Source organism: Vanrija pseudolonga, chromosome 3 (assembly GCF_020906515.1).
Source record: "Vanrija pseudolonga chromosome 3, complete sequence".
Taxonomy (NCBI): Eukaryota; Fungi; Basidiomycota; class Tremellomycetes; order Trichosporonales; family Trichosporonaceae; genus Vanrija; species Vanrija pseudolonga.
Window position 1 is genome coordinate 138,443 of NC_085851.1, and position 18,411 is coordinate 156,853.

An 18,411-nucleotide genomic window follows, 5' to 3' on the forward strand; every position below is an offset into this window, starting at 1 on the left:
CATGCTGTCGACTGCTGTCATGTCGACAGCACAGCAGCTGCACATTGCGTGTTGCCGCCCTCCCTGTCTGTGGCGGCCGCGGCCACTCCGGCCAGGCACATCCGGTGTCGGAAGTGGTCCGACACTGCCCTCTCTGCCTGCCACTCCACCTGCACCTGCACCCACACCACGGCGCGGGCCCGCCCCGATTCGGGGCGGATGCGACGCGTCCATCGCAGCTTGCTCTGCCGTTGCTCTGCCGTTGCTCTGCCGTTGCTCTGCTCGTGCTGCTCTGCTCGTGCTGCTCTCCGCATCGGGCTGCTGCCCACCAATCTCCCACTTGCTATCGCGGATGTCTCCGCGCAAGCGTCGCGTAGGGGGTTTAGTGGGTGGGCTGTATCTTATTGGTCTGGCGTCTGTGGCGATGGGGACGACGTTGCGATTGTTGGCCATTTGTTGGCCATCGATGCCTGGGCCATTCAATGTGGCGGCGGCCTGGCCTACGGGCTTCGCAATGGGCAATGGACACTCTCGAATCAGTCAGTCCCCACGGGGCGCCGTGCCCCTCGAGTGGCCCCGTGCCCGACACGGATAGGCGAAGCGAGGCTTATTGGCCTGCGTTGTGGCAGGCAATCAATATATGTAACGAGGTGTGTCTGCGTCGTTGGCCCCCACCAACACCATGTCGTACACGGAACACGACAACAAGCAGGGCGGCAGCGTCATCATCACCGAGGCGAAGGACAACGATGTCGTCGCCGTCTTCATGCCCAAGGGGGGTATTGAGGAGGAGACGGACGCTGTCGACGCCGTCTTTGGCGCGCTCGACGAGCGCACGCAGCGGTACCGCTCCGTAGGTTACCATGGCCGGAAGGGTTCTGACCCCAGGTGACAACCCTCGGCGCATTCGCGCTCCTCACCAAGGCGAATATCGGCCTCGGCGTCCTCTCCATCCCCTTTGTGTTCCAGGTCCTCGGCATTGTCCCGGGCATCATCTGCATCCTCATCCTGCAGACCATGATGGGGTGTACGTGGCGCGGTGTGGCATCTCTTGGACCCGTATCTGACCCCATGCCCAGACGCCGCGACCATAGTCGGCTCGTTCAAGCTCAACCACCCAGAGGTGTACGACCTCGCTGACGCGGGCTACGTGTTCGGCGGGCGCTGGGTGCGCGAGATTCTCTACGTCTTCTTCTTCATGTGTGCGTGGGGGTACTGCCACACTACTTCAATTGGATCCACTGACCCATCCATGTAGTCTGCGTGATTGCCGGCTCTGGCGCCATGGTTTCCCTCTCGGCCGCGCTCAACGCAATCTCAAGCCACGCGGCCTGCACGGCCATCTTCATCGCCGCCATGGCCGCGGTCGGCTTCATCCTCGGCTCGATTCCCACCCTGTCGCGCATCACGTGGATCGGCTGGGTCGGCCTCATTTGCCTCATGGCGTCGCTGCTCACGCTCACCATCAGCGTCGGCGTGCAGGACCGCCCGGCCGACGCGCCACAGCCGCCGCTGCCTTGGACGCGCGAAATCAACGTCATCGGCCACCCTTCCTTCACCGAGGCCATGGCGGCCATCAGCTCGGTAAGGCGCCACAAAATGTGTCGCGTCCCAACTAACACGCCAGATTGCATTCTCGTACTCGTCAACTCCTAGCTAGTACGTGGCACTTTTCTTCCCCAAAGTGCAGCCACTGACCGCCAGCTTCAACATTGTCTCGGAAATGCGCGACCCCCGCGGATACAACAAGGCCATGCTCACCTCCATCGGCCTCATCACCATCATCTACCTCGTCATCGGCGGCGTCGTCTACTCGTTCTGCGGGCAGTACGTCTCCTCTCCCGCGCTCGGGTCGGCCGGCCCGCTCATGAAGAAGGTATGCTACGGCCTCGTGATGCCCTCCATTCTGGCGGGAATGACAATCTTCATGCACCTCGGCGCCAAGCACGTCTTCATCCGCGTTCTCCGTGGATCGCACCACCTCACGCACCCCACGCGCACGCACTACGTGGTGTGGTTCTCGACCGTGTTCGGCATCACTGCCCTCTCGTACATCTTCGCCTCGGCCATCCCCAACTTCAGCTCCATCATCGGCTTCTTTGGCGCGCTCGTCGTCCCCGCCTGCGCCATCATCCCGTACCCCTTCATGTGGTGGCACGACTCGTGGCGCTACGCCACGCCCGAGGAGCGCACCACCAAGCGCCGGGTGTTGCTCTGGATCAACATGTTCATTGCTCTGGTTGGCTTCTACATCACCATTGCGGGCGTGTATGGCGCCGGCGTGGAGCTGGTCAAGGCTAGCTCGAAGCGCGGCCCGTGGAGCTGCGCCGACAACTCGTAAACGTGTGGGGTGGGTGCTGTAGGGCTTGCTGGGAGACGAGGAGTGGGATATCGGGTTGTGAGGTGTAAGTAACAGTTGTCGGTTTAGCAAAGTTGTTAGTTGGAAGCAAGAAATGGGGCGAGATGAGCAGAAGAGATGAATGTGTTTGGGACGATGCGATACCAGTTCGCAGGGGTGTTGTTTGTGGGGCAACGAGGGCCGTAGCGCCACAGCGGAAGGGGCACGCTGGTTTGAACTGCTCATGCCATACATCCCCTCGCAGCAACGAACTATATAGAGCCTCGAGCCATGCAATTGTACCAGTGTTGAGCTCTCCGATGCCACTGGCGAGCATCAGCAAAGGCGAGGTTATACCCCGCGATGTCGCTCCGCTGTTGCCACCACCCCGCCACTCCACCTCCACCTTAACGCCACTTGTCGCCGATTAACGCCGGCGAGATGTCACTCAACTAGACGACTCGCATTTGTTGACATCAACATCGACTCATTCCAAAGCAAATTATCCCTCTCCAGACACGCACATCACACTCGCAAGGCCCTTCTATACCCCAGCGATATCCTGCACGCTCGCCTGCAATCTCCTCGACCTTCCCACGCCCTCTTACCCCGGCGAACACCTGCTCATCGACCCATGGACCCCCCCGCGGCTCGGAAACGCCGGCGCGTCCCCTCGTCCTGTACGCGATGCCACGCGCGCAAGCTGAAATGCGACCGCGCGCGCCCGTGTGCGGGATGCGCCAAGTCGTCAGCCGAATGCAGCTACGGCGACGGCAACGCCTCGGCGTCAGGCTCGGGGGCGTCCGAGGACGAGGCCGCGCCGAAGCGTACCCGCATGCGCGCGGTGCGCGTCTGCGCGCGCTGCAAGCGCCTCAAGCTGCGCTGCGACCAGGCCAAGCCGTGCGGGTCGTGCGTGCGCGGCGCGGTCGGCGACGCGTGTGTCTACGTCAAGTTTCCGTATGAGTGAGTCGGTTCGCGTGGGCACCGCTGACGATGGCAGGGCGGAGCAGGGCAGCAGCAGCGCGCCCGAGGCGTCGACGGCCCACGCTGCGGCACTCCAGGCGCGAGTTACGGAGCTCGAGGCACGTCTCGACACCATGTCCCGCAAGGCCAGCTCGCCGCGCAACGGGACGCCCCGCGCGACGCCGACGGGCTCGGCGACGTTCTGGAACTCGGCCTCCAACTCGAGCAGCGCGGCGCCGGCGGCCGTCCCGTCGCAGTCCACACCAGGCATCGCGCCAGCGCTGGCGATACGCACGGGAGCGCACGCCGCGCTGCCGCTCGCTGCGATCGTCGCGCTGTTCCCGCCGCCAGAGCACTGCCGGCGGCTCGTGACGGATTTCCTCAACTTCGACCTCATGTTCCGCCTCGTGCACCACCCGAGCTTTACGCGCCGGTGCGAGGGCCTCATTGCGCGCTTGGAGTCGAGCGACGGGTTCGACGGGTTCGACGACGCCGACGCGCCGGGACTGGCGCTCATGGCTGCCGCGTTTGTCAACGTCGCGACGGTCGCGCCGGCCACCAGCGCGCCCGACACGCCCGTGGACCCCGAAGCGCCTGGGTCCGAGGCCCGCATGCGCGCGCTGCTCGACGCGCTGCTGACGTACGCTGAAGAACGGGTATTCCTAGGCTTGGAGTACGTCCACGCCCACCTGCTCGTGATCACCAGCTACATTGCTGGCACGGGTGCGTCGCCCGCCAAGATGTGGCTCGCGAGTGCGCGGGCATACCACGCCGCGCTCATGGTCGGTATCCACCGCGACGACCGCCCCATGCGCCGAGGCCGAGGGCGGGAAGGGATCAAGGAGAGCGTGCTCGAGCGCGAGGTGCGCCGCCGCGTGTGGTGGCTCATTGTCTTCTATAGGAAGTGAGTGGGACGGAGGTGGACTGAGCTGACTTCAGCCTCACCGGCGACCGACTCCACATCGACACATACACAGACAACCACACGGTCGCGCGGCCTGCGTTGATATCCGATGCGGCGCTCGATGTGCTCCCGCCCAACACACGCGAGATGCCGCCCCCGCCACCAATCTACACGACGCCAACGTCGGGGGTTATCAACTGGGATGCGATCCCAGAGTGGAGCTACTTTGACGCGCAGCTCAACTTTGACGGGTACTTGCGTCAACGCAACATCATCATGTCGATCCCCAACATCTCGATCTACGACCGCCTGGCGCGAGCCCACGCGCTTATCGACGAGCTGGCGGAGAGCGTCCCGCCGTACCTCCGCATGGACAACGAGCACCTCGGCTCACCACCCTGGGTGCACATGCAGGCGTGCATCCTCGGCATTGCAATCGACGACGCTGCGATCCAGCTGTACCGTCCCTTCTTCTTCTCGACAGAGATTGTGCCCGACGGGGTGGGGGATGCAGCGGGCGCGACGTTGGGAACATTGGCGACTGCCCGCGCCGTCGACGCCGCACACCGGCTGATCGTCGACATCCAGGCCATGACCACGTTTCTCCTCTTCCGGTGGATCGACGGGCCTGCAACGTTCCAGTGGACGCTGGGCGAGGAGGCCTTCACAGGCGGCATGGTCATGGCGTATGCGCTGCTTTCGGACCCAGGCAACGCTGGTCGGGCGGAGCAAGGCGCCGCGTTGGACACCTGCATCGGGCTGCTCAAGACGACGGCCACACAGCCAGGGAGTAGCAGCGCAAACGCACAGGCACTGCGCACGCTCGACAGCCTGCGTACGACGATCAAGGCCAAGGCTGACCGCACGCACGGCGGCGCAGTCGACCCCCTGCCCGAGATTCGCGACCCGTACACGGGCCACAGCGTGGCCATGCCGTCGAGCGTGGCTGACATTGATCTCCCGGGCGAGTGGGTCGAGTGGGAGAGCTTGTTCTTGGACCTGTTTCAAGCGGGCGTGGTGTAGGCTGCGACTGCGGAGTGGGCAGGCGGCGGGCATGGCGGCATGGAGACTTGTTAAGGCACGACGAGTACGAGTCGGTTCCGCCAAGCCAAACACGATTGTTGTTGAGAGCGGTGCCGCACGGAGGGGCTCCGTCTCAGAATGCCCGTCGCCGCGACGACAAAGTCAAATGACATGTCCGCCGTCGCCGTCTACACCGCCTCGCAACAAGCAGCAACAGCAATGAACATATAGCAATAACAGCAAGCAGGTATGCATCACGTAGATACAACCATCCACTCACTCACTAACCATGGGCCGGGGCGACATTGACGTGCAATCCGTGTTCGCCATCACTGTGCTGATCTTCTCGGTGATCGCGCTCGGCACGACGGGACACACCTCCCGCGCGGCGTACAACCGCGACGTGTGGCGCTCTGGCCCGCCGCCGCTCGTGACGCGCACGTACACGCGGTCCGGGTACCGCACGAGCTACGGAGCAAGCTATACGACGTCCTCATGGATTGGGACCACGGCGTACACGACGACTGTGACCGATTCCAACTGGTACCGGCGGCAGGTGGCGCAGGAGAACTCCACGGTGGTGGCGACGCCGACGCCGACGACAACAGCTTCCATGGTGGCGAGCACGGCGACGCCTGGGCCGACGACGACGATAACGCTTCCGTCCGGCCCTGCGACCGCGCTCCACTCGTCCTCGTCCTCGGCGTACCACGGCGGCGGCACGCGGGTCAAGTACTCCGAAGCGACGGTCGGCGCGATCGTGAACATACCCTGGCTGGCGCTGTTGGCAGTGTACCTCATCGCGTTGTGCGTCCACCTGACCTGACTGACTCCCTTACCGCCCCGCTGACGACCACAGCCTGCTCGTGCGCCACCGCCGCCCGGATAGCTGGTTCGTGAGCGTCACTGCCGACCTGTGGTTCCTCGGGTTCTTCTGGCTCGCCGGGATAAGCTGCGGCATAGTGTGCACCATGTCTATCGTGCTCGACTCCAATGTCCTGCCGTGCGTTGGGCCTCGGGGGGGGGGGGGTGAAGACGCTGACGGAGCGTCAGACACGCGACAGGCGCGTTTGTGTGTACGTGGTTGACTTGGGGGCTTGTGAGTTGCCTGCCATACATGGGTTGAGCTCGCGCTGACACGCGGCCAGATCACTCCCTGGTGGATCTGGGAGATTGTCGCCGCGAAGCGATACCGTGCCGGCCTGGGCACCAGTCTCGTCCGCCTCGTGGAGGAGCAGCAAGCCCGCCGCGACGGTATGGCCATGGGCAACGTCGAGGAGGGAGGCTTCCGCCCCTTGCCGGAACACGAGACCTTCAAGCCGCTCACTGTCGACCTGGACACCGTCGCAAAAGACTACCTGGCGCGCGAGGCGCCGCCCAAGTCGCCGCACCCGCCCCCTTTCCCATACCCTGCTACTCGTACATGACACTATAATACAATGCTAGTGCTTGCTACCCGGATGACGAGCCCAGAAAGTCGAGGTTGAAGCCAAAGCCCGCGGCGTCTGCGCCGCCCGCACGCGCCAAGTCCTCATTGTTCAAAAAGTCCTGACTCAGAAAACTGCCGAACCCGCTCTGGTCGAGGCTGGCGTCGCCCCAGATCTCGGACCAGTACCGCTGCAGGTCGACGGCGGTGACGGCGGACAGGTTGGGCGCGGTGGCGGGGTTTGTTGTGGCGGAGTCGAGGTTGTGGTCTGACGACGGGGTGAAGCCCAGCGACGGGCCCGCGGCCGACGACGGGACCGACTCGCGCGCAATGTCTGCCAGCTCGAGGATGCGGTCGATGATGGACGCGTAGGAGTTGCCCAGCTGTGTGTGTCAGTACGGACTGCGGCAGTGGTACTCACCCGTGCCAGCGTGCGCAGTTCGCGGAACCACGCGGCCGTGCTGAGTACCGTCCTCCGCCAGAGATCCGCCGACGGGTGGGTCGGCTCCCAAATCACGCTGAGAAGGAGCGACAGCACGCTCTGGAACGCAAAGAACACGGCGTACCACTCGGCTGCGCGCGTGTGGTCGGGGTCGCTAGCGACGAAAGCGCCAATCTCTGTCAAGTTCTCCATCGCCAAGCTGCGGCAGGCGGAAATCGCGAGCTGCTCGTCGTGGCTGAGCTCGGAGAACGTCTTCGAGTCCCACGCCGCGCCTAGGAGCAGCGGCCGGAAGAGCAGCGCGCGAAAGTCGCGCGACCGCCACACCTGCGACGCGCGCTGATACATGAATGGCCCAGTGGTCCAGTCGCGCAGGGTTGGCAGCAGCGCGTCAAAGTCGTTGGCGATGAGCTGCTCGAGGCTGCGCAGCTCGGCCGCGCTCGGCGGCTCTTGCGCCGGACAGCTCCCGACGTGGTCCCATACCGCGATACACGAGCGCGCCAGCCGCGCCTGCATGATCAGCGCCGTGTTCTGCGTCACGTAGGGCATGTCCTCTGGCGCCTGCGTGTGCGAGACTGTCAGGTCGTCGTCGTCGCAGTTGATCGGGAGCGGCATGGACGCAAACGTCGCGGCTGAAAAGGCGTGCGGCCGTCCAAAGGTCACGCTGACGCCTGACTCGATGGAGATGACGCTCCACCACGTCCGGATACGCATCTCCTTCTCGAGCGGCGTGAGCTTTGAGCTCGTCGGCTCAATGTGCAGGCCGAGCGCGACGGCCATGCGCAGCGCCCACCCGAGACACATGTACCCGTCCTCTGGGCGGTTGCCATGCTGAAGATAGTTGCTCATGAGCGCGAGGCCTTGGACCAGCGGCAGTGTGCCCTTGCCGAACATGTCGCGCTGGAGCGCGTTCTTCGCCACGAGAAAGTATTTGTACCCCACGTTCTTGTCCTCGTTGTTCGACGAGCTGAACGCGCCCAGCGCAATGATCATGTTGACGAGCGTGATGCTGCCCGGCTTGGTGGGGAAGGGGACTGCTCCAGTGAGTTGAGCGCGGATCGTCGGCTCGTGGCACAGCGGCAGGGAGCGGTCTGGTGCGGGGTGTGAGCTACCACCATCTACACCGCACTCTACTCACGGAAGAAGCGGAAGAAGTCGTCGACATACTGCCGAATACTACTCCACTTGGGCAGCTGGTACTCGTCCGCCGGCGGCACCCCCGCGCCGCCGGGCGTGCCCTCAGACGGCAAAGGCGGCGCGTGCACGTTGGCATCGTACGCAAGCAGGAGCTCCTCGTTGCCCTTGGCGGCGAGGTGGCGCACGGCACGCATAAACGTCGCGCTGGACGACAAGCCGAGATACGACGCCGTGTGGTTCGGGTGGCTGCCGGCGTGCTCGGTGGCCGGGTGCACGTGCGGGTTGTCGGCCTCGCCCTGGTCCTCGCTCCACTCGTACGTGTCAGGCGCGTAGTCGTCCAGCTGGGCGTGCTGCTTTGCCGTGTAGTATGGTGGTGGGGGCGGGCGGTGCGGCAGCGGCGTGGGGAGGTTGGCTGAAGGCAGCGCCGTGCGCGTGTTGAGCCGCGCTGAGGGCGACTGGGCCGCCGAGGACGCGTACGACTGAGATGTCAGCGCTGTGCTCATGGTAGTCGTGCTGCCGAGTTGCCGGCGGGGATGAAACTCTCGGTGTGGGCAGCCCGGTATATCGGTATGGTGCACCGACACCATGCCTTGGCGCTCGGCGGCCCCATTGATTGGGGTAAGCAAGCAGCCGGCTTGCCGGCAGGTCTCCGCTCGTCGCCATCATCGTCGGTGCCCCCATCACGGCCGCCGCCACCGCCATCGCCATCACAGCCACCACCCCCACAACCAGCATCGGCACGCTGCCTCTCTTACTCACCGTTTCGCGCCCCTTCAACACCCGCTTGGCCTGCTGTACGGCCTCGTGAAGCCCGCTGGTCGCCGCGACGCCCTGCGCTACGCTCATCGGATAGTCGGGCAGCACGGCATCCCACAGCTGGCCCTGGAGCCTAATAACGTCCTCGAGCTCCTGCACACGGGCCTTGGACAGGATCTCGCGCGGCCGGCGCTCGACGTACTCGCAGCTGCGTTTGTCGTTTGCGCAGCGCGCGCACGGCTGGCGCGCGTCGCAGGCTAGTTTTCGCAGGCCTGCGGTGGGGGTCAGCACGCAGACGATCTGGGGCACGCACGACACGCTTCGCACGCCGCGGCGACTCGGCGCTTCTTGGCCTTTGCGTCGGATGGCTCGCCGGCCGATGAGGGCGGCGGCGACGGGGACATTGTCGGCTGGTCGGCGTCGGGAAGGCGGGCCGGTGTCGGTGTTGGTCTGTCACAGGCCTCGGCGTCGCTGGAAATTTCGCTAGCTGGCGCTGTCGATCCGTGCGTATTTGCTCCGTTACCAGACGCGGCGGCCTGCACAATATTGTTGATCGCGGATGGGGATGTCGCGAGGAGTGATGCGGGGGAGCGAAGGGGGAGTCGACGGGGGTCAGCAGGTCGACGTCGGAGCAAGGTCGGAGGTGGGGGGCCAGTGGCTGCCTCGGATGTGGCACATCCGACGTGGCTGCCGACACCGGCCTTGGCCCCCGTGGCCCGCCTACGGCACGCGTCTTGCAGCATAGCCGGCTCGCATTGTGGCATATCTGCATTACATTCAACTACAACAGCGGGAAGCGCTTCTCTGCCGCATCGACAAGCAGCAGCAGGAGGTTGAGAACCACCGCCCAGGGCCAGTACGTGACCCAGTCGAGCGCGCGGTACACCCCCCACCAGGCATTCTTCCCCTGCACGTCGTAGTCTGCCAGTGTCGTGCTGACCAGCATGCGGCGGTACTCCATCCCGCTCGCGGGGAAATTGGTGGTGTTGTGGCCCCATTTGTTGAGGTACCAGTTTGCGCAGCCGCTCGACCAGACCATGCGGGTCAGGCGGTGGCGGATATGCGCCGTCCATCGCACCTCGGCTTCGCGGCGCACGTCGATGACCTGCGCCGAGCGCTCGACGAGCAAGGGCCGGAAGAGGACTCGCTCGATGTACTCGATCCCACACTCGGCCTTGAAGATGCACGAGTTGTTCGACGGGAGCGAGTTGGGCCCGAACACGAGAGCAAAGTTGGGAAAGCCCGACACCGAGGTAGTCGCGAACGCGTGCGCGCCCTCGTCTGCGTCCCACACGTCCTCGAGCGTCCTGCCGCCCACGCCACGGATCTCCACCGGGACAAGGTACTCTGTCGGCGTGTACCCTGTGCAGAAGACAACGGCGTCCGCGTCTGCGCGCGTCCCGCTCGCAGCGATGATGCCCGTTGCGTCGGCCTTGACTGCGCGGCTTGGCACCAGCGTCAGGCGCGGGTTGGACAGTGGAGCGAGATACGACCCCTTGTTCGTGCCGTCCATTACGCGGCGCTTACACCCGACCACCGAGTCGGGGATGAGGTCGTCCACGAGCTGCGGCGGCGCCGTCGCCTTGATGTGCGCAATGCCCTTGGCGGCCAGCTTGTCGACCCACGGCTTGGCCCGCGCGCTCGTTTCCAGCGTGATGCTCTCCGCGTCGACCTTGTAGTAGTGCCAGAACCGCGTGAGGGTCAGATATAGCGGTATGTTGGCGTAGCACCACTGCTGCCAGGCCGGGATGGCCGGGTCCTCGCGCGGCATGTACCACTGGCTACTGCGGCCAAACTGCGTGATAGACCCCACGCCGTCCGCGAGCATGTCGGGGATGATCTGGGTCGCGCTGCACCCGTTCCCGACGACGGCGATGTGTTTGCCGCGCCAGTCGTACGACGTGTCCCACTGCGCCGAGTGCCAGTATCGGCCTTGGAACGACTCCAAGCCCTCCAGAGCCAACTCCTTCGGTGTCGAGAGGATGCCAACGGCCGAGACGACAATGTCCGCGTGGATAGTGTACGTCCCGCTCGCGTCGCGCACGACTACGCGCCAGAATGGATTGACGGCGGCGTCCTTCGTCGTCCATGTGGCAGACACCACCTCGGTGCCCAGGCGGAAGTGCGGCCGCAGCCCAAACTTGTCCACCGTGCTGTTCATGTACGCCGCCAGCTCGTCGTGCCGGCAGTACGTGTGTGACCAGGCAGGGTTGGGGTTGAAGCTGAAGCTGTAGAAGTGGGACGGGATGTCGACGCCGCAGCCTGCAGCGAGCACGCGTCAGCGTGCGAGCCGGCGCGCGAGGTGGCATGGCAGGCTGGTCCACTTCACGCCCCACTCACCAGGATAGTTGTTAATCTCCTCGCTCCACGTTCCGCCCACCGCGCGCGTCTTCTCGACAACGACAAAGTCGTCCACCCCCAGGCGGACCTTGAGGCTGTCAGCCGCAATGATACCGCTCGCGCCGGCGCCGATAATGAGGACCTTGGTGTGCTTCGTCGCCATGCTGCTGCTGTTGTGCTGCCTCTCCCCGCACACCCACACGCATACATATATCATGCGCGTCGGGCCACTGTTGCCCGCTGCTTATGTCCGGCCGGGGGGTTGCCTGGAGACCCCCGGAGCCCCCGCAGTCTCGTTCGGCTCACTGTCGGATGGGCACCTTCCGAGGCAACAGACACCTTCGGTTACGGCGACAACGGGGCGACGGCCATAAAGTCTCGGCGACGAGGCCCCATGCACTGACGGACAAGCATACTCGCAAGGCCACTACCCCGCACGCACCATGGCCCTCCGCCCCATCTCTACGCTCTCCTCCCTGGCAGGCCGCAGCGCCGTCGTGACGGGCGCCTCGTCGGGCCTAGGCCGCTCCATCGCGCTCCGGCTCGCGCGACTCGGCGCGAGCGTGGTGTGCGCCGACCTGTCCCCCGGCGCGCGCGACGCGTCCCTCGTGCCGACGCACGAGCTGATCGCGTCCAACGGCGGGAAAGGCCAGTTCGCCGAGGTGAACGTGACGGACCTGGGCTCGATCGAGGCGGCCATCGCTTCCGCCGTCCGGCTGTCGCCCCGCGCCCGCCTGGACATCATGGTCAACAACGCCGGCACGATCGGACACCAGGCCGACCGGGACAACCTAGGCATCCACACCGAGGCGCCCGGCTTCGCGCAGAACGTGTTCAACGTCAACCTCATGGGCGTGTGGAACGGGACGCACGCGGCGGTGCTGCAGATGCTGCAACAGGAGCCGGAGAAGATGCCCGCCGACGAGGACGTGGATGTGCGCCTTGGTGACCCCGAGGTCGAGGGGCAGGACGGGCCGAGAGGGAGCAGGGGGAGTATTGTCAACATGGGCAGTATCCATGGCATGGTCGGCGGGCCGAGCGAGGGTGAGTCGAGGGCGACGCGAGGCCCGCAGCGCCGAGGGCTATGGCGTGGCGACGATGCCGAGAGGGAGCACGCCGATGAGGAGCCTGCTGACACTTCTTCCCCAGCGGCCTACTCTGCGTCCAAGGCCGGAGTCATCAACCTCACGCGCACCGTCGCGATAGACTATGCAAAGGACAGGATCAACGCGAATGTCGTGTGTCCCGGGTGTGAGTGGTTGTGGCCTTGCCTTGTCCACTTCATCCCCTCCCCAGCCTCGTCTCCCCCCTCCTCTCTCGCCAGCCACTTCGTCACCTAACCACCCGAGCTCGCCGCTGACACTCCCCGCCCAGACTGCGCAATCAACATGGGCTCCAAGCCGACCGACCCCGAGATCGCCGCGCGCCGGCTCACGCCCTGGCCGCACCGCGGCGCGGCACGCGACGTCGCCAACGCCGTCATCTACCTCGTGCGCGACGCGCAGTGGGTCACGGGGGCCGTGTTGGCCGTTGACGGGGGCACGACGGCGGATTAGGCGAGGTGGTGGGTGGTTCCATTGGGACGGTTGTCAGAACTCCGGCGGCCCGGATCTCGCCGTTGGGTGAGTGGCTGCGCGCCGTCCCGCCGTCCATCTGATGGCTCGTGGGCGCCTAGTTGGTCTCGGGGATGCAGACGGGTGCGGGGATCTGTAGCCCTGTAACTTGTGTCCATGTGCAGAGCTGTGTCGTGCATGCATCGAGGCGATGGGCAAGAGTTACGTGGTTGTGTGATGGGTGATGTCTGGCTGGATATATAAAGTTTGGCTTTCTGCCCCGGCCGACGTCGATGAACGACCTAACCTCGTTTGGCTCACTTTTGCTCCATCACACTCTCTTGTTGTTGTCGTCGCGTCGTTGCTCTTTCTTGCCACCACCACCCTTGTCGAGTCTCGCATCCTCGCATCTGCCCCGACCGACCCCGACAGCGCCTACAGCGTCCTCGATACCCCTCACCATAGTGCTCGCCGACAGCCCGCGGTTCCACCCCGCCGTCCCCATCGCACGACCTCCACCTCCCCTCCCTCCCCATCGCACCACCACCCCTCCCCGACCATGCCGGCCATCGCCTTTCTCTACCCCGGCGCAATGGGTGCCTCCCTCGCGTCAGTGCTGCACCGCACGCAGCCGTCGTACCGGCTGCTCACGTCCATCGCGTCGCGATCAAGAGTCACCACGGAGCGCTCCGACGCCTCGGGGCTCGTCAACCTGCCCCTGCCAGACGTGGCGACACAAGCCGACATCATCATCTCGATCCTGCCCCCCGCAGCGGCGCTAGACCTGGCACACATCATCCGCGCGCTGCTGGACGAGAACCCGCGCTCCACGCCACCAGTGTACGTCGACGCCAACGCCGTCAACCCAGCGACCATGGCGGAAATGGCCGCCGTGCTCGGCGACGTCCCGCTCATCGACGGCGCCATCATCGGCTTCCCAGCAAAAGACGACTACTTGCCCAAACTCTACCTGAGTGCCGCGCCAGAGTGGGCCGCGGACCTCGAACACGTCGCGCGGACGCTGAGCGGCGGTGCGCCGGGCAAGGGCCTCGACGTGCGGGTCATGCAGGACGGCGGCGCCGGCGCAGCGAGCGCGCTCAAGATGAGCTACTCGGGCTTGGCGAAGGGATACATTGGGCTCGGGGCGATTCTGGCCATTGGTGAGTCAGCCGAGCGGCGCGGCGGCGCGGCGAGGCGGAGCAGACAGCGTCCAGTCTTGCTCAGCAGCCCCCCTCGGTCGCTACCTCGGTGTCTCCACACCCTCGCAGCCCTGCTGACAACCCAGCCGCCAACGCGCATTCGCCTGGCACGGCGCGCGCCTTCATGGAGGAGATGGCGGAATCGCAGCCCGACCGGCTCTGGAATCTCGGCGGGACGATCCACCACATGATCCCCAACGCATACAGAGTGAGCCCGACGCCGTTCTGCTCGCTGACCCCAGTTCTCGGGCGAGATGGACCAAGTGTCCGAGTTCATCTCCACCGCGCTCGACTTGCCTGCGGACGGCGAGCCGTCCCCTGCGACCGTGTACACTGGCCTCGCGAGCGTCTTCGAGCGCGTCGCGGCCGACCTGCGGTCGACAGGCCGCGCGGTCGGCTCGGCGTCGCACGGCCCACAAGGCGACGCGGACGAGGTGGAAGCGCTCCTGAGCTGGGTCAAGGACTCGCGCCGCCTGCTCGAGGACAAGGGATACCAGAGCAACGGGAACGGCAACTAGGCGCGGGGAGGGGCATGGCATGTTGTACACTATTCGTCATGACATCTAGACTACTATTGCAGCCGCAGCACCCACGCGTCGCCGAGGCGCTCGTTGCGCGCGTCCAGCCCGCCGTGGAAGACGACGCCGTCGGCGACGGCGTCGCTCGCGAACCAGCCCCGCGGGGCCGGCCACTCGCCGGGCGCAGCGACGCGCGCCCAGGCGCCGTCAGACGGGGCGTACACCCACACGTCGTCCCAGAAGTTGCCGGCCGCGTCGTGCCCGCCAGTTGGGGACGGCTTGCCCTCGCCGAAGAGCAGCGCGATGCGGTCCCCGACGGCGTGCAGCGCAGTCACGCTGCGCGGGCCGGGGCCGGCGTCGCTGCCCGCCAGCTCACCCTGGCCATGCTCTCCGCGGCCAAGGCCCTCGGTCGCGCCAAACACGGCCGACGTCCACCCCGCCTGCGCGTCACCCAGACGCAGCGCGTCAATCTGGCCCCCGACCTCGGTCGTGCCGTTGAACCCGCCAAAGCGGTACAGCGTGTCCCCGCTAAACGCGAGCGCGGCCCCGCCGCGCCCGATCCCCGGCGCGTCAGCGAGGCGCGTCCACGCGCGCGTGGCCGGCTCGAACGCCCACACGTCGGCTAGGCGCGGGCCAGAGGACGGACACCCGCCGTGCACGATCAGCCTGGAGCTGCTCGTCGTCGCGCAGTGGTACGACCGCGCGGAGGGGAACGACGCGGAGCTGGGGGAGAGGGTGGACCAGGCACGCGTGCTCGGGTCGAAGGCGTGCACTGCGCCGTTCTCCTCTAGCGGGGTCATGGCCGGCCCGCCGCGCTAGGCGTCAGCTCGGCACCGCAGGTGCGACGTACCCCGCCAAAGACGTACACCACCCCGCCGATAACGCCCGCAACATGCCCCACGCGCGCCTCGGGCGCCCCGGCGGCACCCTTGATCGCCTCGATGCCGCCGCCAGCAAGGTCGAGAGCGTAGACGTCGTTGTCGACCGGGCGGCGGGGGTCGATCTCGCTGCGAAGCGGTCAGTGGATGCTAGCTAGGGCCGCGGACATACCCGCCAAAGAGGTACGCCTTGCCCCCCACCACGGAGAGGGAGTGGGACGAGCGCTGGAGCGTGCTGGTGAGGCGGGTGAATGTGCCGGATGCCATTGTGAGGTAGTGGGCGATGGGAAACAACTGGAATAGATCGATGGGCGGAATGAATGTCGTCGCTCGTTGGTGGTTCGGCCGATAGGCCGTGCTGGTGGGGATCGCGCGCCGTGGCACATTGTGCTACTCGACGATGATGCCATGCACTGCTGTCACCGAGTCCATGGAGCACCACAGTTCGGCGACGGCGACGGCGACGGCGACGGCGATGGCGACTGCGATGCCAGAGTGACAGTCAAGAACAGCGAGGGCTGATGGATGTCCGTCGTCGCCGTTATCGCCTGACGTCACCCCAGTGCCAGTGCCGGTGATCAACATCCTCCGTCTCCATCTCATCCACCACCTCTCTCAACTCGACATCTCCCAGCTCATCATGGAGCAGCAGCAGCAGCAGCAGCAGCAGCAGCAGCAGCAGCAGCCGGCAAGCAATCCCGAGAAGCCAGCACTAGCCATCAAAATCCGCCCCGAAACCCCCGCCGACGCCGACGCAATCCATGCCCTCCTCCTCGCGGCGTTCCCGACCCCCGCCGAAGCCGCGCTAGTGACCACCCTCCGCGCAAGCGACGCCTACGTCCCGTCGCTCGCCTTGGTGGCAGTGCACGACTCGAGTATCGTAGCCCACGTAATGCTCACCCGCGCGTCCGTCGGCGACGCCCGGGCACTCGGACTCGCCCCGCTCGCCGTCTTGCCCGACTACCAAGGCCAAGGCGTCGGCTCCGCGCTCGTGCGCGCCGCGCTCGAGCTCGCTGGCGAGCAGACTCTCGGCGTGCTCGGCGATACCGCCTACTACGCCCGCTTTGGGTTCCTGCCCTGTGCCGAGGTTGGCGTGCTGCCGCCCGTCGAGGCGTGGAAGCCGCACTTCATGGTCCGCGCTGGCGGGGGTGGGGTGAAGGGCGGCGTGTTTCGCTACCATGAGGCGTTTGACGCTGTGTAGCCTGCGCGCAGGTTCCGAGTCGCGCCGTCGGTCTCCTTCTGTGTATGTCGGTCGGTGTGTGTGCGGCGCAGGCCACAGTCTGCGAGCGCGACGAGATGGCGGACCGAACACTCCCCTCCGACAACGCAGGCACCGCAACTCGTTTGCTCAACTTCTTTGACGTCACAGCTGGCTGCACTTCACCATGCTCGAGGTGACAGTTTGCCTGCTTTGCTGTGTGCATCAGTTGTCTACGCGCGCATCTGCCAGCTGCCGACACGGCGACACCGCGACGACAAAAAGCAGCCGCGTGGCCTCGGGCTCAAGCGGTCAAGACGTCAAGCCCAACGCAGCCAGGTCCGACACTGAACTGCGAGATCCTCGCCCTTCGGCCATCACTCGCACACGCCGTCGGCTACGACACCGGCTTCTACACGCATACATTCCACAACTAGATCCCGGGATTAAGCGAACACCTCGATCGACTTGGTGACAGCGACGTAGAGCGAGCCGAAGAGGAGGGCTAAAGAGTCGGCGTCAGTAGGGTGTCCTTTTGGGTGGGGGACCCAGCACGTACTGAGGATGCCGAGGTAGTGCGAGATGGCGACACCGCCGTTACGCTTGGCGGGGTTGCCGGCGGCGTACTGGAGCTGCGGGGGGGTCAGCTGGGCTCAGCGCCGCACCACTCACAGTGTAGAAGACGCGGCCGAAGACCCAGACGACAACGGCCGAGGTGGCGACGATGGGGTGGAAGACGGAGAGGAAGCCGAACAGCGCGATCACGGAGGGCACGTTCTCGAGCGTGTTGCCGTGCGCGCGCTGGGCACAGTTGAACTTCTGCGAGGTGTCAGTGCTGTCAACGGGGTGGGCAGGGAGAGGGGCGGGAGGTAGGGAAGGGAAGCTACCAGTCGGAGTCGGCCCAGGCCTCGGACGCTGGCCTCAACGCCGCCAGCTTGACTGCGGCGCGTCCCCTCCTCGGCTTCCATCCCCGCTCTCGCCCTGCGGCCTCACTCGCTCCACGCACGTATTTGTTCTGGTCGGCCTTGGCGTCGGCGTCCGAGACGTAGAGGTTGGGGTAGGGCACCTTGGCCGCCTTGCGCGCCGAGCCGACGACGCCCATCTGGAAGAACTGGAGGAAGCAGATGGCGGCGGCGCCGAGGCCGACGACGGGGAACGTGGGGGGCAGGGTGATGGCGGACATGGCTGTTGCTGTAGGATGGCAGAGAAGAGACGGCTCTGGGTGGGATATCCCGTGTCGACTTTTTATAGCGGCTGCTGCTGGCCTGGCAGCAGCAACGTTGCGTCACAGGGCCACGCGTTGCCGCGACAAACGGCGGCGCCCTCGGCAGGCAGCGCGCAGCCAGACGGCAACTTTACGCCGAGGCAAGGGCTCGACAGGCCGTAGCCGACGGCGACCCCACCCAAAGTCTCCACGTTGCCCCACACACCGAGGCGGTCGGCGGCGGCACTGGCCCTCCCTCTCTGCATTGGTCCAATCCCGAATACGAATAGAACCAGATGGACGGCTTGCTGAGCAAGAATGCAGCAGACTTCCAACGGAGCAGCGACACGACGCCAGCAGCATTGTTTGTTATCGCTGACGATGCGATCAATCGAGAGCACCATGCCACTGCACTGCCAGCACATCAACAAACTCCCTCGGCCTCCACTGTCCCCAATCTCGCTGCCTCGGGCCCGAGATCTTGTGTTGTTGCAGAGCTGTTTTACCTGCCTCGGGCGGGCACAACGTGTCCGGTATGCCATGCCCGTGTCTAGAT

General features: G+C 65.6%; 10 protein-coding genes across 10 annotated transcripts; 6 read left to right on the plus strand and 4 right to left on the minus strand.

Annotated features, from left to right (window-relative positions):
• Positions 1-661: 661 nt before the first annotated feature.
• mtr_4 (N amino acid transport system protein) lies at positions 662-2,320 on the plus strand (the record flags this gene model as incomplete). Its single annotated transcript, XM_062770115.1, has 5 exons — positions 662-832; positions 868-1,006; positions 1,059-1,181; positions 1,238-1,563; positions 1,640-2,320. The coding sequence occupies 5 exons, from the start codon at positions 662-664 to the stop codon at positions 2,318-2,320; spliced, it is 1,440 nt and encodes a 479-aa protein (XP_062626099.1).
• A 631-nt stretch (positions 2,321-2,951) lies between these two features.
• Positions 2,952-5,207, plus strand: MRR1 (Multidrug resistance regulator 1; the record flags this gene model as incomplete). The annotated part of the gene is made up of 3 exons (XM_062770116.1): positions 2,952-3,280; positions 3,318-4,184; positions 4,220-5,207. The coding sequence occupies 3 exons, from the start codon at positions 2,952-2,954 to the stop codon at positions 5,205-5,207; spliced, it is 2,184 nt and encodes a 727-aa protein (XP_062626100.1).
• A 289-nt stretch (positions 5,208-5,496) lies between these two features.
• Positions 5,497-6,634, plus strand: LOC62_03G003581 (uncharacterized protein; the record flags this gene model as incomplete). Its single annotated transcript, XM_062770117.1, has 3 exons — positions 5,497-6,014; positions 6,067-6,169; positions 6,356-6,634. The coding sequence occupies 3 exons, from the start codon at positions 5,497-5,499 to the stop codon at positions 6,632-6,634; spliced, it is 900 nt and encodes a 299-aa protein (XP_062626101.1).
• On the minus strand, positions 6,616-9,369 carry GAL4_1 (Regulatory protein GAL4; the record flags this gene model as incomplete). The annotated part of the gene is made up of 5 exons (XM_062770118.1): positions 6,616-7,016; positions 7,055-8,163; positions 8,211-8,688; positions 8,969-9,237; positions 9,279-9,369. 5 exons carry the CDS (start codon positions 9,367-9,369, stop codon positions 6,660-6,662), a joined length of 2,304 nt encoding a protein of 767 aa, XP_062626102.1. The 3' UTR covers positions 6,616-6,659.
• Positions 9,370-9,746: 377 nt separating this feature from the next.
• On the minus strand, positions 9,747-11,468 carry SCO3172_0 (Baeyer-Villiger monooxygenase; the record flags this gene model as incomplete). The annotated part of the gene is made up of 2 exons (XM_062770119.1): positions 9,747-11,227; positions 11,306-11,468. 2 exons carry the CDS (start codon positions 11,466-11,468, stop codon positions 9,747-9,749), a joined length of 1,644 nt encoding a protein of 547 aa, XP_062626103.1.
• A 280-nt stretch (positions 11,469-11,748) lies between these two features.
• On the plus strand, positions 11,749-13,000 carry fabG_0 (3-oxoacyl-[acyl-carrier-protein] reductase FabG; the record flags this gene model as incomplete). The annotated part of the gene is made up of 3 exons (XM_062770120.1): positions 11,749-12,349; positions 12,455-12,556; positions 12,680-13,000. 3 exons carry the CDS (start codon positions 11,749-11,751, stop codon positions 12,859-12,861), a joined length of 885 nt encoding a protein of 294 aa, XP_062626104.1. The 3' UTR covers positions 12,862-13,000.
• Positions 13,001-13,417: 417 nt separating this feature from the next.
• LOC62_03G003585 (uncharacterized protein) lies at positions 13,418-14,575 on the plus strand (the record flags this gene model as incomplete). The annotated part of the gene is made up of 3 exons (XM_062770121.1): positions 13,418-14,018; positions 14,144-14,265; positions 14,312-14,575. The coding sequence occupies 3 exons, from the start codon at positions 13,418-13,420 to the stop codon at positions 14,573-14,575; spliced, it is 987 nt and encodes a 328-aa protein (XP_062626105.1).
• A 53-nt stretch (positions 14,576-14,628) lies between these two features.
• NSP5 (Nitrile-specifier protein 5) lies at positions 14,629-15,720 on the minus strand (the record flags this gene model as incomplete). The annotated part of the gene is made up of 3 exons (XM_062770122.1): positions 14,629-15,390; positions 15,426-15,582; positions 15,626-15,720. The coding sequence occupies 3 exons, from the start codon at positions 15,718-15,720 to the stop codon at positions 14,629-14,631; spliced, it is 1,014 nt and encodes a 337-aa protein (XP_062626106.1).
• A 163-nt stretch (positions 15,721-15,883) lies between these two features.
• yjhQ (putative N-acetyltransferase YjhQ) lies at positions 15,884-16,654 on the plus strand (the record flags this gene model as incomplete). Its single annotated transcript, XM_062770123.1, has 2 exons — positions 15,884-15,896; positions 16,017-16,654. 2 exons carry the CDS (start codon positions 15,884-15,886, stop codon positions 16,652-16,654), a joined length of 651 nt encoding a protein of 216 aa, XP_062626107.1.
• A 358-nt stretch (positions 16,655-17,012) lies between these two features.
• Positions 17,013-17,852, minus strand: Mgst3 (Microsomal glutathione S-transferase 3). Its single transcript, XM_062770124.1, has 4 exons — positions 17,658-17,852; positions 17,324-17,470; positions 17,211-17,283; positions 17,013-17,156 (listed from the first exon to the last, which is right to left on the minus strand). The coding sequence occupies exons 1-4, from the start codon at positions 17,832-17,834 to the stop codon at positions 17,098-17,100; spliced, it is 456 nt and encodes a 151-aa protein (XP_062626108.1). The 5' UTR covers positions 17,835-17,852; the 3' UTR covers positions 17,013-17,097.
• Positions 17,853-18,411: the final 559 nt, after the last annotated feature.